Source organism: Equus quagga, chromosome 4, assembly GCF_021613505.1.
Source record: "Equus quagga isolate Etosha38 chromosome 4, UCLA_HA_Equagga_1.0, whole genome shotgun sequence".
NCBI classification, from domain to species: Eukaryota; Metazoa; Chordata; class Mammalia; order Perissodactyla; family Equidae; genus Equus; species Equus quagga.
The window spans coordinates 99362224-99377235 of NC_060270.1; the positions used below are offsets into that span (position 1 = coordinate 99362224).

The 15012-nt window shown below is 39.6% G+C and overlaps 1 protein-coding gene across 1 annotated transcript in view; it reads left to right on the forward strand.

The window, feature by feature from the left end:
- The window catches only part of UPP2 (uridine phosphorylase 2), a 65220-nt gene extending 53369 nt beyond the window's left edge, over positions 1-11851 (forward strand). Inside the window, 1 exon segment of the mRNA XM_046659856.1 lies at positions 11684-11851. Within this exon segment, the coding sequence (XP_046515812.1) occupies positions 11684-11851 (168 nt within the window).
- The last annotated feature ends 3161 nt before the right edge of the window (positions 11852-15012 follow it).

Here is a 15012-nt window from a genome sequence, read left to right on the forward strand (position 1 = left end):
TTGATTATGGAACAGAGATGCCCCTGGCACTCTTGGTATAAGTAAATGCAAAACCATGTGGGGGAACACAGACACAGCTGGGTGGCAGGGGATTCTCACAAAATAACTAGCCTCGCTGAAGATGAGATCATGACACAAAGTCACAGAATAAGCAAGGAACAAATTTTTGTGTGTGTGTGTGAGGCACAGTCAGTGGACACAGGATACAAGAGGACAAGTCCCAAGAACTTGAATTACCAGAATGTGACATAGAAAGTGATGACCAAAGAAAATACCTCTAAAATGATTAAAGCTACAACAGAAGTAACTAAAACACAGGAATGAGAAATGCAAAAAGATCAGGCTACTGGGGCTGGCCCGGTGGCATAGCGGTTAAGTTTGTGCACTCCGCTTCTGCGGTCAGTTCACCAGTGTGGATCCCGGGTGTGGACCTACACACCACTTATCAAGCCATGCCATGGGAGGCATCCCACATATAAAATAGAGGAAGATGGGCATAGATGTTAGCTCAGGGCCAATCTTCCTCAGCCAAAGGAGGAGGATTGGCAGCAGATGTTAGCTCAGGGCTAATATTCCTCAAAAAAAAAAAAAGAAAAAGATCAGGCTACCTTGGTTGTTGTTGCTAATAATAGTAGCACAGCACTGACCACTTGCTAGGCACTTTTCTAAATGCTTGGCAAATGTTAACTCATTTAATCCTCACAACAACACTATTATTATTGTATTATGAGGTATTACTGTTTTTTCATTTTATATATGAGAAAACCATGGCACAGAGAAGTTAAGTAACTTGCTCCAGGCCACAGATCTAATTAGTGACAGAGTTGAAATTTGCACAAGGGCATTCTTTATCCAAATGTCTTAGTCCATTTGGGCTGCTGTAACAAATGCTATAGACTGGGTGGAGCGTAAACAACAGAAATTTATTTCTCACAGTTCTGGAGGCTGGGAAGACCAAGTTCGGTGCTGGCAGATTTAGTGTCTGGTGAGAATCCATTTCCTGGTTCACAGGTGTTCATCTTCTCATTGTCACTTCACATGGCAAGAAGAGGCAAGAAAGCAATCTGGAGCCTCTTTTACAAGGGCACTAACCCCATTTATTTAGCCTCTACCTTCATGACCTAATCACCTCCCCAAAGCCCCATCTCTTAATACCATCACATTGGGGATTAGGATTTCAACACACGAATGGGGGGGGGGGGGGCAGGGCGGGCCAGGTCACAAACTCTCAATCTATAGCACCAGAGTACAGGGACTTAATCACTACACTGAATCAAGAGCCAAATTTTATTTCTAAATAAAATTTCAAATTTCAAAAAATTTGAAAATTATAAAAATGAAAAATTTGCAATTGTAAATAAAACTTGGTGAACGAATTAAATAGCAGATTAGGCACAGCTGAAGAAAGAATTAGTGAACTGTAAAATAGAACTAAAAAAAGAAAAAAAGTGAGAATACAGCACAGAAAGAAGAACGAGATGAAAAATATAAAAGCAGGAGTCTGAGACATAGAGAATAAAATGAGATCCAACATATTTCTAAAAGAAGTTCCAGAAGTAGAGAATAAAGGGAACAGTAAAGAGGGAATACTAAAAGATGTAATGACTAAGAAATTTCCAGAATTGGTAAATGGCATGAATTTTCAAGAAGCACAGAGCAAATAAAGGTAAATCACACATAAGAATATTGTAGTGGAACTAATCTAAGAAAACTAAGAGAAAATGTTAAAAGTAAGCAAACAAGGAAAGAGGGATCCCTACAATGAACAATTAGATTGATAGCACATGTCTCAATAGCAGCCATAGAGTCTGAAGATTCTAGATTATCTAGAGGATACTATCTTCAGAGTCCTGAGGAAAATTATTGTCAACGTAGAATTTTATATCCTGGTAGAATATCATTCAGGCATGAGGACAAAAAAAGTTTTTTAAACAAAGGTGGAGAGAGTTTTCTATACTTAGATTCTTGCTGAAAGAAGAAAGTATTGAAGGATGTACTTCAGGGGAATAAAAGCTGAACTCAGAAGGATGATCAGGATGCAAGAAGCAATGGTGAGCAGAGAAACGGTAAACACTGACTGAAAAATCAGTTTCAGGGATTAAAAACTGGTACTAGATAAGGTTAAAATAAAAAACTGAAGCGTGATCAGTTGAAGGGTCCTGAAGGTCCCTCATCGCTGGAGAGGAGAGGAGAGGTTTGGGACGACCTTAGACTTTATTAAGTTCCTTGTGTGTGTTAAAATACTAAGGGCTACCATCCAAAGAATTGCAATTGAATGTTGAATTTCGAGATAATTAGAGGGAGGAAAATAAAATACAGGAAAACATGACTGAAGTTGTAGAAGCAAGAAAGGGGAAGAATGAGAAAGAACAGAAATAGCGTGGCAAACATGGAAGAGACTATAAGATGACAGAAACAGATCTAAATGTACCAGTAATCATAGTAAATGTAAATTGACTTAACTCATCACTTAAAATGCAGAGACCATCAGATTAAAAAGTAAAACAAGGTCCAGCTATGTTTTGTTTGTGGGAGAACTTCTAAAACATAATGACACAGAAGGCTGACATTAAAGAGATAGAAAAAAATATACCAGACTTATCTCCAACTCGAAGGAGAACTAGGTATTACAAAAGGCCCTCTGTCACCCCAAAACACCCAGATCTGGATAAAGTACACAAAGGTACTTTAAAATGTCTTATTAACCTCACAAGAAATTAGAGAAATTCCTAAGAGAAAGAAAAACGAAGGGGAAGCCCAAACCTCAGAGGTAGATGAACATAAACATAGAAAGGGGTGCTGTTCTAGATCAAGGTCAGCTAACTACAGCCTGGGAGCCAAATCCAGCCCATCTTCTGTTTCTATAAAGTTTTATCAGAACCCAGCCAGGCCCAGCGTTTATGTATTGTCTCTGGCTCCTTCTGAGGTGCAACAGCAGCGTTGAGCACTGCGGTTATGACAGACATGGTATGACGTGCAGAGGTGAAAATACTATCTAGCTCATAGAAAAAGTTTGCTGACCCCTACTCCAGGGGCCCAGAGATATGGGGGTGAACGGCTGCTGGAGTGGCATGGGGTGAGGAGTAGAAACAGAAGCCCGGGCCTTCAGTTCTGTGCACAATGAGGGAGATGAAATGGAGACTTCCCCAAAATAGTTAGGACACCTGAAACTACTCTGCTCTCTGTGAAACGATGGGGTTGCAGGAAAATCTGACTCTTTGCAAAGGGCGCAGGTGAGGAAACCTGTCAGCCTGTGACTCAGCTGTAGATGGGGTTTGTCTGAGTCTGGCAGCCATTGCGGGGATTCACACTACCTCCAACACCACCGTGAAAACAGCCCTGCCGGCGTGGAAGTCCACGTCCATGGGCATGTTCTCAGCACTTTCCAGCTGTGCTCTAAATACGGTGTCAAGAGCATTTTCCCTCTATTGTTTCTGTGCAGTTTTTCATTCACTGTACTAGACTCCTGTGTGGTCCAGGTTAACTCCCAGGTAACAATTGTTGTTGCCATTTATGTTCTGGATACAAAGTTGCACATGCTTGGACTGATCTGTCCCTCACCCCAGCTTACTTGCTCACTTTTTTCTGTAACTTTTAATGCACAATATTACAGTGTACACGGTTTATATACATATATATCTATATACACATATATCTATATACACACACACCCCTGTTCTTTTTGGAAGGACTGAATGCAGTGGAAACACCCACATTCAGATGCTTTGGATTGAAATATTGTTTCATTTAGTTATATGTTTGTGTCTATTTTTTAGCAGAATGATAACCCTAAGAACGAATTTTTTTTTCTAAATCTATGGTAGGCTGCTGTAGGCCTGAAACTTGTCCCTGTTCCTGAGAGCTCTATGTGTTCTTGCCCAGGCATTTGCTTACAAGAGATTTGGGGCAGGGACTGAACCACCCTAGATGCTGGAGAAGAGACTGAAAAATAACAGATTGGGTTTAGCGCAGTGAATTCTTGGGTACCCAACTGGGTGTTACTTGATAATGAATATTCTTTGAAGAAGGGACTGATTGCTGGCTTCTGACGGGTACTTGGTGGGCACTCAGGGCAAATCAATCCCATCGGGAGGGGATGGATTTTTCATTTTTTCCCTGGACTCCCCCCACCCCTCCCCCAATAGTCCTGGGAAGACTCTGAAGGGGAGGAATAGTTTCATCCCTTGGGGGCCTGAGAGAGTTGGAGCCCAGCCTCCAGGCAGAAGGGGAACATGGGTTCTCTCTTGCATACAGGCTGGCTGCCACTACCACTTCCTGGCAGGCGAGGCTAAGGAGAATGTTGGCTAGTGGGAGACCTCCTATGGAAGAGTTGGCTTGTGATTACAGGTAGTGTATTTGTTCTTTATTTCTCTGACCCTAGTCCCCTTTTAGTCTCTAAGCCGTCAATAAATCTTGTGAATTGCTACAGGCTGATCATGGCTATTAGTGTGTGGAATTAAGGAATTCCCTGTTTCCATGCTTGGAGCAAAGTTCAGAGGGAGAACAGCACCTGCCTGAGTGAGCTCAAATATGAGACAGAGAAAGATGATCTTCAGAGCAGAGGAGCTGTGATCAGAGCCGTGAGGCTGCCTAAGATAAGAAGCTTCAACCAGGAAACATTTGTGTAGCATGTAGGCATTTCCAGAACTATATATAGAGAAGAAACAGGTTAAAAATACAGGATGGTGTGGGGCTGGCCCCATGGCCGAGTGGTTAGGTTCGCGCGCTCCGCTGCAGGCGGCCCAGTGTTTCGTTGGTTCAAATCCTGGGCGCGGACATGGCACTGCTCATCAAACCACGCTGAGGCGGCGTCCCACATACCACAGCTAGAAGAACCCACAACAAAGAATATACAACTATGTACCGGGGGGCTTTGGGGAGGAAAAGGAAAAAAAAAAATACAGGATGGTGGTTATGGAAAAACCATATAAAAAGGAAGTGAGACTTTATTTTATAGTCACTAGTGGGGATGGTATTTGGTGCATGCATAGATCTTGGGAAAGAAGGTTCTGTAGAATAGACCTTGCAAACAATGGCTCAAGGTAATAGCCCTCCCAGAGGTCACACTTTCATAGTGCTTCACTATTGAAAGAAATTTAGCATCTATCCAGATAATGGCAGAGAGTTGAGGGGTAGGGAGATTGCTAGGAGACTTTCTCAGCACTTCTTAAATCACACCGTTATGACACGTTTGATTCCATATCCAGGTAAAAACCCAAAGAAGAGTCACCGTATCTGATCTTTGGCTATGTCCCGTCATTTTCTGTAGATGCCCAACATAGTTCTAGATATTCATGACCATGGAAGGATGGACAGACTGACAAATCCTCAGACCAGGAGGCAGTGGAGTTCAGGACTTAGAAGCCAGGTTACACGGCTTTAAATGTAGGTTCTTATGAGCTGTGTAATATTGGACAAGGGAAACCACCTTGCTGTGCCTTTGTTTCCCCAATTTTACAATGCAGGTAATAATAGTGCCTATCTTGTAGGGTCATTGTGCAGATCAAATTCCTTTATATATGCAGAACACCTAGAATGTAGTTAGTGCTCAATAAATGTTGCCTGTTCCTATTAGGAGTTCAGGCAAAGGACTGCACATAGTCAAGGATCTGTTGGTTGAGAGTTTTGATTCAGATATTTGCTTCTTCACAACAAACCACCTTAAAATAATAATTTATCACTCATAAATTATTTCTCATAATTCCATGAGTTGACTGGGCTCAGATGAGGGGCTTTTCCGCTGGTCTCAGTGGGGGGTCTCTCACGCAGTTGCCATCATATGGTGGCTGGGGCTGGAGTCATTTGGAGGCTGACTGTCCTAGAATGCCCTTGATGACTTCTTCCCTCCTGTATCTGGTGCTTTAATGTTCCACCACATGGCCTCTCTTTCTACAGAGCTTCTCATCTTCCAGGGCTCTCCACGTGGGCTTTCTTCCAGCAGGGTAGTCAGACTTATTGAACGGCAACTGGCTTTTGAGAACACAAAAGCAGAAGCCGCCAGGCCTTTTCTTATGTTTAGGCCCCATTCTGTTGCTTAAAGAAGCCACAAGGTCATCTAGACTCAACATGGAGGTGGGGGAGTACAGGAGGACATGCCTACTGGGAGGCATGGCTCACTGGGGGTGGTCTTTGGTGACAACTACCACAGCTGGCATGTGGAGATAAGTATTGAGAGTATGCTACTCTCAAAACGAAGGACAGATAAGGTGTGAGTACCAATAATTGAAGTGAACAGAGACCAAGACCCTGTGGTGTAGAGAGATCCAAGCCGGGGTGGGACCGGGACATGACAGATGATTGGCAGAACTCGGTGCAGGTGGTTGGTAACAGGAGATAAGTGAAGGTAGGTATCACAGGAGCTGGAGTTTTTGGTCACAGAATGCAACCCCCGGCTCCTGGAGTACACCAGGCAGAAAAACCATCACCAAGGAACTACAAAGAAGTAACTACAGACAGGATATGGTGCAGCAGATCAGGCCCCGGGCACCGGGGTGACATGCTGGCAACAGCAGCAGCAGCCCCAGGGGCTTGATGCAGAGTGAGAGGGGCTTCCTATCACACCGTGCTTGAGATTGGGATTGGTCAGAGATTCTGGAAGAGCACTAAGTGTCCTGTTTGGGATTCAGAAATATTCCACTTGGACAAGAGGGAAGGAAAAGCTAGAGCCAGGCCAGTCGCACTTTGAGGCTCAGGAGAGTTATGCATATTTTTATTTGCATATTCACTTGCCCTGGGCTTCCTTTGTAGGTGGACCCTCTCCCCCATCCCTCTAAAGGAGCTTTGCAAGAGGATAATGAATGAATTCGGAGTTCAGTTTTCCACCCAAAGTGATAAGGATCAGAGACTCCAGTGATCCCCACCTTCATATCACCTCATACCTGGTTTATTCTACCTAATCGTAAATGCCTCCCCCAATCCCATCTTCTCCCCACTTCCATCCAATTTATACCCTGCTCTCATATTAACCTTCCAGAATCAGGGTTTTTGTTTCTTGCCCAATAAGACTTTAACTATTTTGTACTGTCTACATTATAAAGTTCAAACATCTTAGACTCTTATTCAAGACCCATAGGCCTGTGTCTGAGAAGAATGGGTTTAGGTTGGAGGATGACACGTGAAGCTCGCAGATACTAATAGGTACTGCTTTCTAGCTTTATCAAGCCTCAAAGGGTACACAAACAGCACTAGGAAACATCCGAGTGGTGTACCATTTTTTTCATCATGGTGACAGACCAAGGAGGTGACAATGGTCAACAGCCTGCAGGGATGCAAAATCTGCCAGGTCTGAACCAAAGTGCTGCAAGAAATTTATTATCTTCCCTAGTGGTAGAGTCCCATTATCACCCAGAAGAAGACTTCTGCTACCTTGTAAAGCCAACTCAACAAGCCACATCACTTAGAAGAGTCATCCATGCCTAATGTCTGACTTCTGGGTCCTAATATTCTTGCCGTATAATATTCTGCAACCTTCTTTTCAGTGCTTACACCACAGGTTATGTAATTTCCTTTATCTACACCTGTGTAGAAGACTAAGAGATTTTCCATTTCTCCATGGGGAGGTTTTCTGAGGGTAGTACTGGTCATGGTCAACTGTAGAAATGCTCAGCCATGGGATCTCAGTTTCACTTTTCTGTGCATGTGGGGAAGATTGGCCCTGAGCTAATATGTGTTGCCAATCTTCCTCTTTTTGCTTGAAGAAGACTGTCGCTGAGCTAACATCTGTGCTCATTTCCTCTACTTTGTATGTGGGATGCTACCACAGCATGGCTTTCCAAGTGGTGCTAGGTCCACACCCAGGATCTGAACCTGCGAACCCTGTGCTGCTGAAGCACAGCATGCGAACTTAACCACTATGCCTCCATGCCAGCCCCCTCAATTTCACATTTTAATTTGAGACTTATTTATACACCATGCAATTATAGGTCTGCTCTAAAACTCCCTCTACCCCTTGACACAAACCTTTGCATCCATCCAAACTGGTCTACCCTCTCTGTTCCTTTCACTTCCTAGTTCTTTCTTATCTCTGTGTCTAAGCTGGAAGGGGATGGCAGGAAAGGAATGAAGGAGACATGAGCTGTTCCGGTGTCCTAAGAGGCTGAGGAGTTGGGTCAAAAGCTGTCAGGGAAGCAAGCGGGACAAGAGGAGGTTTGCTCTGTAGTCCTCTCATATCTACTGCCTTCTACTTGTATTTTTTCTTAAATATGTGAGATGATTTATCTCCTCAGTCAAATTCTGAGCATGTTTTAGGAAGAGAAGGGATTTATATTAAACTGTGTCTTTATCCTCATTCGGAGTAGCCATAGATGATTATTTGTTGTCTGAGTGTCCCATAAAAGGCAACATGCAAACACTTCATCCATCCATCCATCCATCCATCCATCCAACCATGCATTCACAGAGCCAAAAAATCTTTTATTGCCTGATATCTCTCCACTTCGAACTCCTGCTGAGTGCTGTCCACCATGGAGGATGGTTTATGCAGGTTCTGGAACTCTTAAATTCCCCACCATCTGATACATAGCACTCTATAAAATATTTAGATTTAAAAATCATTATTATAAAAGTAATACAGGCCCATAGTACACATTAAAACAGTAAAGAAGACTATAAAGGGAAAAGTAAAACTTCCCTGATTGCCACGCTATCAAAACTTCCCATTCCAATCGCCCAAAAGTAACAGCTGCTGACAGTTTCTTATACATCCTTCCAGAAATTTGCATTCTTTTTTTACATAAATAGGATTATTCTATATGTAGTGTTCTGTTGTTGCTCCTTGCCTCTCAGCTATACAGTGTATCTTGGTTCTCTTTTCGTATTAGCCCATGTAACTCTCCTTGTTCTTTTGTTTTTCGTAACAGCTTTATTGAGATAAAACTCACACACTGTACAATTCACCCATATAAAGTGTATAATTCAATGGTTTTTAGAATATTCACAGAGTTGTGCAACCATAACCATAATCCTTCTTTTTAATGGTTGCAGAGACTTTTTAAAATTTTATGCCATAATTTCGGTAAATATTTGTTGAATTGAATTAAACCATAGATTTGGACGGAAAAGGTGGAGAAAAAGAGAAAATTGTCTAGAGACATAAAGAAGCCCTGAGGCTTCCACTTTTAAGCCAGTTTTAAGCAACTATGTTATGTTGGTATGACAACATGGATCAGAAAATATTCTCTTCACAGTATCTGGATCTTTTATTTCTAGACAGCATGGTCCTAATCCATGTGGACATACATTCATGTTGCATTGTGCTGGATTTCCTTTACCAAGCAAATTATCTTCATTTCCAAGTAAAGTTTTATTTCATTTTAGTAAGTTTAAAAATAAGTATTACTTTTAATAATCATCCCAAACTAAGTTAGTTTATAGTTTTTCAATAGTAAAAAAACATTTTTGTAGCATTGGTTTTAAACATACTGTGAAAGTAAGCATTTCAGATTAATACATATTTATAAAATGTCTAAAGAAATGTAAGCAAATTGTTTTTGAAATTGTTTATAAATATTAAGAGTTTTAAGCATATGTGGTGCTAAGTAATAATGACATGTCTGGGAAAATGTGCAAAATAGAAGGAAAATAATGCAACTACTCTTTCCCCACACTTTCATTCCCACATATGAAATAATAATTCTCTGAGGAAAAAAACAAAGGTATTTGGTAAAATTAGTAAGGCCTACAGCAACATTGGAAACGTATTTAAATCCGAACCTGATTAAGTTTAAGCAGTGAAAAACATTAGATCAAATATTATTGAAAGTAGGAAAGAAAGAATACAGGCACTTGTTAGCATAAAAGGAGGAATTACTGTAGAGGTGGGAAAACATCTTTCCAGAGATTTTTAAAATATGATAAGAACAGGACAGATTTGATGCCACATTCCTCTCTAAGGATTGAGACTTGATTTCATAAGAGGTCACGCAGCTTGTGAATTCTATTACAATCCAGTTCCACATTGAGCCTCAAAGTGAAATATTCCGCATTCCTAAATGCTCAGTGTCTAAATTCCTGAGCACTTTCCCCCTGAGGACCTCTCTAGTACTTGGCAGTAATCTATCAAGTGTTCATCCTCAAATACATCAGCAAGCATAGCACCATTTTGCCAAAACACATTGATCAGGTGTCAGAAACAGTAGAATGCTCACATTTATTTTTCTTCTTAGGTCAAACTTCTTCATTTCTGGGATTTGATTGAGATATTAAAAAGTCTGCATCTTAGATTCTCCTCATAACTTCTCCAGATAAAGTTTTAATGTTAAAAAGTCTCGAATTTTCCCAGGTTTCCTTAAAAATGTCTTTTACCTTCAAAATGACTTCATATTTTACCTGTGTCCTGGACTTAAAAATCTAGGACAACTAAAGAGATGAGGGAACTGTTTTAATGAGGGTGACATAAAACTCCCCAAAATGGGGGCCCTATAAAAAATAACTAAATGCCAGAAGTAGGCTTCATGATTTTTAAAAATATTATATAGGACTTTAGATATGGAAAATGAGCTGACTATTTGAAGAGAGAGAAAGTAAATTTTAATTGGCCCTTCCATAGAGTAAAAATAATTGCTGGAAAAACAGTATTCAGCGATTAAGGTGACATTAAGAAAAACTAAAGTTCTCTTCTTCCTGCTTTCTGAAGAGAGGGGAAATGATCATTGAGAGGACAGATCACAGAGATGGAGGGATTATCTATAGAGGGCATGAGACCATGGTTGGTACATAGAGGAACTGTAAAAAGGCCAGTGTATCACTCTATCCATAGAGGCAAACAACAAAACACACTTAAGCTAGTTTAAATAGGAAAGCAATTTATTAAAGGGTGTTAGGTAGTTCCTAGAATTTCTGGAGGACCAGAGTCAATGTTTGAGTCTATCCAACTAGGGAAGCTGAGGAAGATGCTCAGCTCTCACCAGGAGACTGCTTCACGGAAGACCCACTGCTGCTCTGCTAGTCCCATGCACCTTTGCTTGCATCACTCCCTGAGTACTAGATAATAAAAGCAACACAACTATCATCCCTCAAAGCTGAAAGCCTCCACTGCCACCCTTGTCAGAAAATGGATTCTTGTCTTCTCACATAGCTCTTTTACGAATGAAATCTCAAATGGGTGCATCTGATTGGCAGAGAATATACCATGAGAGACTTGGGAAATTGACTAGCTTCTACTTAGATGGATGGATGCATAATGTGGGGTATTCTCCAAACAGGAGAATGGTGTAGCTGTGAAGCCACAAAGAACAGCAAATATTCTCTATTAGCAATATGGTTCCAGTGTAGAAGCTGGAAAGTCAATATGTCTTGATAGATTAGATGCTACAAGTGAGAGAGAACTGGAAGCTTTATGAGTCACTCTTAAATCTCGGGTTTGCATAATATGATGGATAGTGGTGCCATTACTGAGATGGGGTGGCCTTGGGGGAGAAGCTCGTTTAGTGCAAGAAAAGCAGTTAGGATCAAGAGTTAAGTATGGAGGGATTCTTGGAAGATGACAGCAGATGTGGCACAGTTTTTTAATCTCCTCATATCAGCCTATAAAAAGAAACAGGAAAAAATGGACAACAATGCTGAAAACTCACAAGGATAATCTTCAACAGTAGGTAACAAGGTATTACCATATATTAACAAACATGAATGAGTAAGGAGTAACTACTGACAAGTATAAGACTTGATTGTACCAACATCTTTGCAGGACAGAGGAAAGCCAGGGGCATCAGATGAACCTGAGAACTCTAAGAGAGCCAAGAAGTACTCACTGGAAACTTCAGCTGAAACTGAGAGTTCTACACTCTCTAATAATGAGTACTACAAAGAGTTTGCAGTAAAATCTGAAGGGGTTGGAGAAGTCTGGGCCCCATGAATTGCCAGACTAACTAGTCAAAACTTACTTTTAGGAAAAGCCCCACAACGATGAGAAACTGCCACAAGGAGAAGCCAAATTGAGCAGCACAGAAACGACAGAGTCAAAGGAAATAGCAGGTCTAGTAAAAGAAGGGGAGGACATATCTCCAGAAAATAAGCTGCCAAAATTTTTGAACACAGCAAAAATATAACAAAAGAGAGAACTCCAGAGCTATGAAGTTAGAAGAATTGTCTTGAGCCACAAATACCTCTAAAAGTTAAGGAAAACTAATTTCAAGTATAAATGAGCAAAGAAAAGTTTTAGATCTTAATGTTAACATGAAAAAAACAGATAGCAGAATAACATCTCTAAAGATAAGGAATGAACACCAGAGAGACAATACCACAAAATTGGTTAATATTATAATCTAAAAGTTAAAAAATATGAAAGTGATAAAAGATATGAAAGAACATTAATAAGACTTAGGAAAACTCAGAAATTAGGTGATATAGTCCCAGGAAAAAATAATAAATAAAAGAAAAATATTTCAGAAATTAGATTAAACTAGAAAGAACCAATGAATGAAAAATATAACAGATAAGGCCTTAAGGAAAATAAAAGCTAAGAAACAGAAAAAGTTTACAAAAGAAAACAGACTCAAAATAAAGAATTTTCTATTTTTTTAAAAACGAGACTATATTCTTCAAAAATGTTGATGTCATCCTTAACAAAATACCAGCAAACTGAATTCAGCAGCATAATAAAAGAATCATACATCATGAACAAAGGCAGTTTATTCCTGGAATGCAAGGATGGTTCAACATATGAAAATCAATCTGTGATACACTACATTAACAGAATGAAGGAAGAAAAACTATGTGATCATCTCAATTGATGCAGAAAAGGCATGTGATAAAATTCAAAACACTTTCATGATAAAAACATCAAAAAACTAAGAGTAGAAGGAAACTCCCCCAACATAATAAAGGCCATAGGTAAAACCCACAGCTAACATCATAGCCAATGGTGAAAGACTGAAAGCTTTTTCCTCAAGATCAGGGGTGAGACAAGGATGCTCATTTTCTCCACTTCTATAAAACACAGTATTGGAAGATCTAGCCAGAACAATTAGGCAAGAAAAATAAATAAAGGCATCAAAATTGAAAAGAAAGAAATAAAATAATCTGTTTGCAGATGACGTGAACTTACATATAGAAAATTCCAAGGATTCCACAAAAATCTGTTAGAATTAATAAATTAATTTAGCAACATTGCAAGATACAAAATCAACACATAAAAATCAGCTGCATTTCTATATACTAACAATGAGGAACCTAAAAAAGGAAATTTTCAAAAATTCCATTTACGACAGCACTAAAAAGAATAAAATACTTAAGAATTAATTTAACTAAGGAGGTGAAAGACACATACAATGAAAACTACAAAACATTGTTGAAAGAAATAAAGAAGACACAAATAAATGGAAATACATCCTTCATTCAGGGATTGGAGGACTTAACATTGTTAAGATGTCAATACTACTCAAAGCGATCTACAGATTTAATTCAAACCCTATAAAATTTCTGCGTTTTTTGCAGAAAGACAAATCTATCCTAAAATATGTATGAATCTCAAAGGACCCCAAATAGCCAAAACAATCTCAATTTTCATGCTCCACTTCAGCAGCCCAGAGTATTGCTGGTTTGGATCCTGGATGCGGACCTAGCACCACTCATCAAGCCATGCTGAGGTGGCATCCCACATAGCAGAATTAGAAGGATCTACATCTAGAAAAGACAACTATGTACTGGGGGGCTTTGGGGAGAAGAAGAAGGAAAAAGAAGTGATTAAATAAAGCAACCTCAAAAAGGAAGAACAAAGTTGGAGGACTCACACTTCCTCGTTTCAAAATGTATTACAAAGCTACCTTAATCAAAACAGTGTGGTACTGGCATAAAGACAGACATATAGACCAATGAAATAGAATAGAGAGTCTGGAAATAAATCTTTGCATATATGGTTAAATGACTTTCAACAAGGGTGCCAAGACCATACAATGGGGAAAGAATTGTCTTTTCAACAAATGGTGCTGGGAAAACTAATACTCTCATTCAAAAGAATAAAGTTGGACCCTTACCTTATACCATATACAAAAATTAACTTAAACTGGATCAAAGACATAAACATAGGTGCTAAAACTATGAAACTCTTAGAAGAAAACTGGTGAAAACCTCATGATGTTTGATTTAACAATGACTTCTTGGATATGACATAAAAAGCATAGGAAACAAAAGAAAAAAACAGATAAATTGGACTTCATCAAAATTAAAAACTTTCATGCACCCAAAGACACTATTAACAGAGTGAAGTGCCACCCCACAGAATGGGAGAAAATATTTGCAAATCATATATCTGATAAGGGATTAATATGTAGAATATATAAGGATCTTCTACAACTAAACAACAACAAACAAATAACCCAGTTCAAAAATGGGCAAAAGACTTGAATAGACATTTCTCCAAAGAAGATATACAAATGGCCAATAAGCACACAAAAAGATGCTCAACATCACTAACTATCAGGGAGATGCAAGTCAAAACCACAATGAGATACCAATTCACATCCATTAGGATGATTATTTTTTAAAAAACAGAAAATTATAAGTGTTGGAGAGGATGTAGAGAAAGTGGAACCCTTGTGCATTGCTGTTGGAACATAAAATTGTGCAGCTGCGGTGGAAAACAGCATGGCAGTTCCGAGAAATGAGTCATTAGGTGATTTCGTCATTGTGCAAACATCATAGAGTGTACTTACACAAACCTAGATGGCATAGCCAACTACATACCTAGGCTATATGGTACTAATCTTGTGGGATCACCATTGTATATGCAGTCCATCATTGAACAAAACATCGTTATGTATATATGTACGTGTGTGTCGTTTTGTGTGTGTGTGTGTGTGTATATATATGTGTGCATGTATGTGTGTCTGTAGATATATATAGATATAGATATAAATATAGAGAGAGAGATATGGGGTGTGTGTGTTTTCTAGCCATACTCATTGAAAAGACTTAGAAATGAAGATCAACCAAGGAGCAATGAGAATCCTTAACTTCCAAACTTTGGTCTTGAAATATAGTTTTCCACTAAAAAGAACCAGGGCTTCTTAGAGAAAA